Source organism: Penaeus monodon, chromosome 9, assembly GCF_015228065.2.
Source record: "Penaeus monodon isolate SGIC_2016 chromosome 9, NSTDA_Pmon_1, whole genome shotgun sequence".
NCBI lineage: Eukaryota > Metazoa > Arthropoda > Malacostraca > Decapoda > Penaeidae > Penaeus > Penaeus monodon.
The window spans coordinates 15,179,755-15,187,254 of record NC_051394.1 but is presented as its reverse complement, the minus strand read 5'-3'; the positions used below and the strand labels follow the sequence as shown (position 1 = coordinate 15,187,254).

The 7,500-nt window shown below is 38.8% G+C and overlaps 1 protein-coding gene across 1 annotated transcript in view; it reads left to right on the top strand.

Annotated features, from left to right (window-relative positions):
• The window catches only part of LOC119576630 (gamma-glutamyl hydrolase-like), a 23,268-nt gene that overhangs the window by 4,664 nt on the left and 11,104 nt on the right, over positions 1-7,500 (top strand). The window contains exon 3 of the mRNA XM_037924287.1: positions 4,482-4,608. Coding sequence (XP_037780215.1) covers positions 4,482-4,608 — 127 coding nt within the window. The remainder of the gene's footprint in view (positions 1-4,481; positions 4,609-7,500) is intronic.

Below are 7,500 nucleotides of genomic sequence, written 5' to 3'. Positions count from 1 at the left end.
TCCCTACTTAACTCTTCACCCCAAAAATCACAATATTCCTAACGTACCCTACGAATCAAGGGTTGGAGCTGTTCTCGACCAGTTCCCTGCTTGACGTCCGTGCTGGCTTACTTCCGGCGTCAGCTGGCCCTTTATATCATCTCTCCTCCATCTCTCCACGATCCATCTCACTCTCCTCCTTCTCTCCTCTCTCTCCCTCTCTCTCTCTCTCTCTCCCCTCTCTCCTCTCTCTCCTCCTCCTCTCTCTCTCTCTCCTCCTCTCATCTCCTTTCTTCTCCTCTCTCTCCTCTCTCTCCTCTCCCTCTCTCTCTCCTCCTCTTCTCTTCTTCTCTCCCTCTTTCTCTCTCTTCTTCTCTCTCTCTTTCTCTCCTCTCTCTCTCTCTCTCTCTCTCTCTCTCTCTCTCTCTCTCTCTCTCTCTCTCTCTCTCTCTCTCCTCTCCCTCTCTCTTTCCCTCCCTCCCTCCCTCCCTCCCTCCTCTCTCTCTTCTCTCTTCTCTCTCTCTCTCTCTCTCTCTCTCTCTCTCTCTCTCCCCTCACACACACACACACACACACACACACACACACACACACACACACACACACACACACACACACACACACACACACACACACACACACACACACACTTTGTTATAAAATGAAACATTTTTTAAAGAAATTTTCACCAATGTGAGCATATTACATTTCCATATATTTGTACTGAAAGATTTCTGATACAGAGATGCATTTGCACACTTTATGTCTAAGGGAGTATTGTAGGTAACATCATCTCTTGTTGTTACGTATATTCGGCATAGATATTCTTCAGAGGGACCAAGTGCGGGACGCTTAGTTGTTGGGCCTCGAACATGACAAACAGACCACCCACGTACCTACTCTATTGTACATTTCCATCTTTTGTTGTCGTGGGAGGGTCAGGTGCCAGCGAGACGAGGCACTATTCTGCACTTTGCCTGGTAGAGCGATATGGGAGAATGGCACGACACCTTATGTGAGACATTTGCATTCTCTCTTGGAGTGAACTTCGACTTGTAGAGTTCCAGTGCGCCTTCCGGGTTCATGATAAGGATACTGGCTTAAGTTTGTTGCTTTTTTGTGTTGTAAGCGAATTTTGTTAAGATCTCACCAATTTTATTGTTTTTTCTATTTTGTCCATCATTGTGATTCCTATTTTCCAAACTACGTGATATTGGATATCGAAAGGACAGTGAGAAATTTTAGCAACGAGCGAAAAGGAAAGACAGAACAGTGAAGGCAAACGATGGAAACATACAGGCAGACAAAGTAAACTACAGTAACGAAAGAATCGTGAAGACCGAACAAGAAATGAGGACCAAACAGACGAAAGCTGTGGGAATCCATGTCGCAAGCCTTGGGACAGGGCACTTGAGCAAGATAGCTAGCATTGAAAGTGCTAGCAGTGAGAAGTTCTATGAACTGGACATTCAGTTCAATTAGGTATCAGTTCTGAGCATAGACCATAAGCACCCTAGGACACTTCCACTGAGGGCATTCCACCTCGAGTGGTAATAGCAAACCGCGTGTTCAAGTGAGATTCGCAAGGAATACCTTCAGAAAAGCTCCAGAGGATCCTTCGAAAGCAATCGAGTGTTATCATTCCTGTTTACGGTCATTCTTTTCCGTTGTTGTGGATCAAACTTACTTTGCTCAGGGGAATAACAACGTAATAACTGGTCAACAACACAATATTGTCTGATTCACTTTGTTGTGTGTGTGGTGTGTCGGTGTGCGTGTGGTGTGGTGGTGTGTGTGTGTGTGTGTGTGTGTGGTGTGTGTGCGTGTGCGTGTGTGGTGTGTGTGTGTGTGTGGTGTGTGTGTGTGTGTGGGTTGTGGTGTGTGTGTTGTGTGTGTGTATGTGTGTGTGTGTGTGTGTGTGGAGTGGTCTGTGTTTTGTGTGTCTGTGTGTTATACTGTGTGTGTGTGTGTAAAATATAACATATATGTGTATATATAATCAACACACAAGACATTTATATGCACTGGTGTGTGGTGTGTGTGTGTGTGTCCGTCTGTGTCTGTGTCTGTGTGTGTATGCATGTATGTAAATATTATGTATGTGTATATATGTATGTGTGTGTGTATTTGTGTGTATATATATGTGTGTGTACTGTATATATATATATATATATATATATATATATATATATATATATATATATATATGTCTGTATGTATACAAACCATGATGACTGTCCTCTCGATAGGCCATATCCGTCCCAGTCCGTATGAGCTGGGGAGGGATGGTGGGGGGGAGGCCAACAACAGAGTTCCATAAACCTTCAATTGTCACAGAAGCCACAGCAGAGGAAAATAATTCTATTATTTTTGTTGACGACTCCATAGCGGATTGGACTGTGGATTGAAAGAAACCTTGCAGCTTTGCAAGTTTTGGAATGTGGTTGCCGGGAAGTGCAATATTAATAGAAAAAACATTGTAGTTGCAAAATTAGAGCATCTGCAGATATTTCCAAAACATAAGGAAGAGTTGATGCAATATTGTTTATAATAATGGTTTTGTTAAATAGGTTACAGCGATTGATGATAATGAGCTGTCCGGAAGGTCCCCACAACCAAATTACAAGATAAACGCTGATTATCCTTGGAAGACGAAATGCTCAACTCAGTGGAGAAAAGGGCCGTCGTGAGATGATGAGTAATCGGCAGACAGTTTATATGTAATTAGCAACGATAACAGCTACGCTAACTACTGAACAGGGGTTTTAATCGTTGGGGGTACTCCGTTTCCCCATTAGGGCAAACACAAATGAAAACAATCTTGCATAAAAGAATAGATACAAGCAAATTAAAGAATGAATATGTGAGCAATCAGTATTAAGTGGACTGTAAGTGCCGGACCAGTGCTTTACAAGCGGAAGAAATGATAAGTAAAAAGTGGATCTAATGTAAAGGTATAGTCCTAGAGGAAGCTGAAAGCAAATTAGAAACTGTACAAGATAAGTAAGGAAAAAGACCAGACTGTGTCATCTAGAAGAAAGGAACGTGGGTAGGATTGTTCCGAAGAGAATAAAGATACAGAAGAGCACAATTAAGCAAACAAGTATACAGAAGGGATAAACGAGAAATACTGGAATGCAATCTATGAAAGACAGAGGATAATTAAATGGAAACGTAAGGAATAAAAGATTACCAACGCAGAATAGGTAAGGATCATAAAACAAGAAGGAGAATTGTTGATAATAAGACGAGGTAAAAGACAGTGGAGGGTCCTTTAGAAGAGCATGAAGCCGTGCATGAATTGATTGAAGAACCAACGGAAGGGGAAGTGTTAAGAACTATTAGCAGATTGAAGAACAATATGGCCTCAGGAAAGGATGGCAGCTGCTGAGAATTAATCAAACGTAAAAGGAAAATATAGATGGAATGGGAATAAAATGGAACAGTGTGTGTTTGTGTGTGTGTGTGTGTATATATATATATGTATATGTATATATATATATTATATATATATATATATATATATATATATATATATATATATTATATATATATATATATATATAATATATATATATATATATATATATATATAGATATATATATATATATATATATAATATATATATATATATATATATATATATATATATAGTGTGATAGACACACACACACACACACACACACACACACACACACACACACACACACACACACACACACACACACACACACACACACACACACACACACACACACTCAATATATATATATATATATATATATATATATATATATATATATATATATATATATATATATATATATATATACATATACATATATACATATATGTGCATTATGACCACCTTCAGTTGCAGTTACAGAATTAAACATTGCGATATTAAGAGGCCTTCTTTAAAGTCACGGGCATCTTTATGGCTTCTTATTAATTAGGTTTGCTTCAGCGATTATGTTATGATTGACAGCAACATCATCCTTTTTCTTTCAGTGAATGATAGTAACTATATAGTTTGCTTTGCTGACACGGAATATTCATCTCTGATTGTATATTGTTAATACCTGAGGCAAAGATTACATGCGTATCTAACTATATCGTCAAAAAAAAAAAATCGACAATGATTTATATGTCTTTGTCATGATAATTAGAGCAGATTGTAAGGAATCTATTAATCTATCCAACTATATGCTACATGCACCATTTTGTAGAATTCATGCAGCTTTAGTAATGAATTAATGTGCAGACCTCTACGTTTGAATTCAGTGATAAGGATATATGTATTCAACTTTTAATACGAAGTCAACATACATATTTCCAATTTTAAATACACAAGTGTATTTACTACTAACTCCATACATTATCACGCTCCAGTTTAACCTTGAGCCTAAACCCATCCATATATTCGACAAAATCCACACGCATCTTTTATTAAATATTCAAACACATCCGACTAAACCCTTCCTGTGTCATTCTCCCCCAGGTATCTTGTCCCAGGAGCTAAGCCGGAGTATGCGAAAAGCTCTGACGGACTACGACTACACTTCCTACATCGCTGCCTCATACGTCAAGTTCTTCGAGGGCGCTGGAGCCAGAGTGGTGCCCATCCTGTGAGTGCCATCGCGTGCGAGTGGAGGCCCGAGTGCCAGAGTCAATGGAGTGAAGGCTTGGGGGTGGATAGAGGGAGGGGGAAGGTTGTGTGGGCGATGCTGCTCATCCTGTGTTTGTCGTAGTCTCCGGGCATGTGTGTGGGGGGAGGTGGGGGTTGTGGTCGAGTGGATGTTTGTCTATGTGATAGCAATTCTGAATGCGCGCACACACACACACACGCACACACACACACGCACACACACACACACACACACACACACACACACACACACACACACACACACACACACACACACACACACACACACACACACACACAACACACAACAAAAAACACAAATAATATACATAATAAATATATAATATATTATAATATATATATATATATAATATATATATATATATTATATATATAATATATATATATAATTGTATGTATGTATGTATGTATGTATAATATTATATATGTATGTGTGTGTGTGTGTGTGTGTGTGTGTGTGTGTGTGTGTGTGTGTGTGCGCGCGCTTGCGTGCGTGTAGCCGTGCGTATGTGTGTTTTTGTGCGTGCGTGCGTGCAGCCGTGCGGTCGTAGTGCGTGCGTGCGTGTGTACGTGCGATCTCATTCCGCGGGCCAATTTGCCAAAGCGAAGCAGCGAAGCGGAAAAACAAAAGTGAAGCGATGCGAGATCTCCGCTTGATGGAGCTAAACGGTCGGTCCATTTGGCGCTGCAGTTTTGAATTCATTTTTCAGTCTTTGATCATAAATGTGTGATGACTGCGCGACACTTTAAATGAAGTCTAACTGAACCATTATGATTCCATTTTACAATACGTGCGACCGCATTTTTTGCACAGATTTGCATAAATGTGCTGGCAGGGTATTGGATCATAGGATAATGGTCATGTTAATTACAGCTATTTTTCGCTATCATTAATATTGATTTTATTGTTATGCCGTAGAGATAAATAGATAAATAGAGGCAGACAGATAGATAAATAGATATATGTTGGGTAAGGAAAAATATGAGTAGTCGTTTTTTTTATATTTCGTTATGTTTATGATATGCAGGGGTGCATCAGTAACCCAGATACATGATATGTCGATATCTCGTTTCCTTCAGAAAATATCCTCGTTTTTGTTTCTCCTCCCGCGGCTTTTCGTAATGCTACTTGTGTTTCTCGGCTGAAATACGTTGAAATCCCACAGAGCAGAAGAATTTTGATAGGTCTTGTTCAGTATGCACGACCAGGAGCATTTCCAGAATCTGTGCCTTTGTGTATTCGAACGGTGTTCTTCCTCAACTGATCAGAAATAGAATGAGAAAGTCGTCTAAACAGATCTCTCTCTCTCTCTCTCTCTCTCTCGCTCTCTCCTCTCTCTCTCTCTCTCTCTCTCTCTCTCTCTCTCTCTCTCTCTCTCTCTCTCTCTCTCCCTCTCTCTCTCTCTCTCTCTCTCTCTCTCTCTCTCTCTCACACACACACACACATACATGCACGCGCGCGCACACACACGCACACACACACATACACACACACACACACACACACACACACACCACACACCACACACACACACACACACACCACACACACACACACACACACACACACACACACACACACCACACACACACACACACACACACACACACCATCCGACACACACACACACACACACACACACACACACACACACACACAACCCAATCACACACATATACTCATCTCTCTCTTTCTATTTCTCTTACTCATCACCTCTCCCTTTCTCTCTTTCTCTCTTTCTCTTACTCATCCTCTCTCTCTCTTTCTCCGCCCCCCCCTCTCTCTCTCTATCTATCTATCTATATATCTATCTATCTGTCTTTTTCTCTCTCTCTCTTTAAAGAGCATAAGGTCTTCTACCCATTTGTTCTAGAAGCTTTAAGCAGCTCTTCTTCACTTTTTACCTGTGTAAGATTTTTCACTGGTGGGTTTTATCATTATAATAATAATAATTATTATTATTATTATCATTATTATTATTATTATTATTATTATCATTATCATCATCATTATTATGGTTATTATTATTGTTACCATTATTATCATCATTTTATCAGTGTTATCATTGTTAGTATCATTATTACCGTTGTTATTATTATTATTGTTGTATTTATCATTATTATTATTATTATTATTATTATTATTATCTATTTATTTATTTATTATTATTATTATTATTATTATTATTATTATTATTATTATTATTATTATTATATTATTGTTATTACTATTATTATTATTACTACTACCACTACTGCTACTATTACTGCTACTAACATTGTTATTATTGTTGATAATCATCATCGTCATCATTATCGTTATCATTACCATTATCATTATTATCATTAACCCTTCTATTTAAAGAGTGAAAATTATTCTTTCTTGATTCTTACATTCGCAATCACATTCCCTAGGATGAGAGACGTATAATAATCATAGTAATTTTCATATGCATTTATAATTCAATATAGTTTGCTGTTTCTGTCTCCTTGTTTTCTACAAACACTGAACAAACCTAAATCATGTATTTCCAATAATATTTTTCTTAGGCTAACCTGTATGCTGAGATTTAATGTTTCACAACAAATGTTCTGAGTGAGAAAGATATAAGGGGAAGGGGCGAAGAAGCGAAAGAGAGAGAGAGAGAGAGAAGAGAGAGAGAGAGAGAGAGAGAGTGAAAGAGAGAGAGAGAAAGAGAGAGAGTGAAGAGAGAGAGGAGAGAGAGGAGAGAGAGAGAGAGAGAGAGAGAGAGAGAGAGAGAGAGAGAGAGAGAGAAAGGAGATGAAGGGAGTCTGATTACGCAGTCGAAACACAAACATGTTGATTAGTCTTTCGAAGCAAGATAAGACG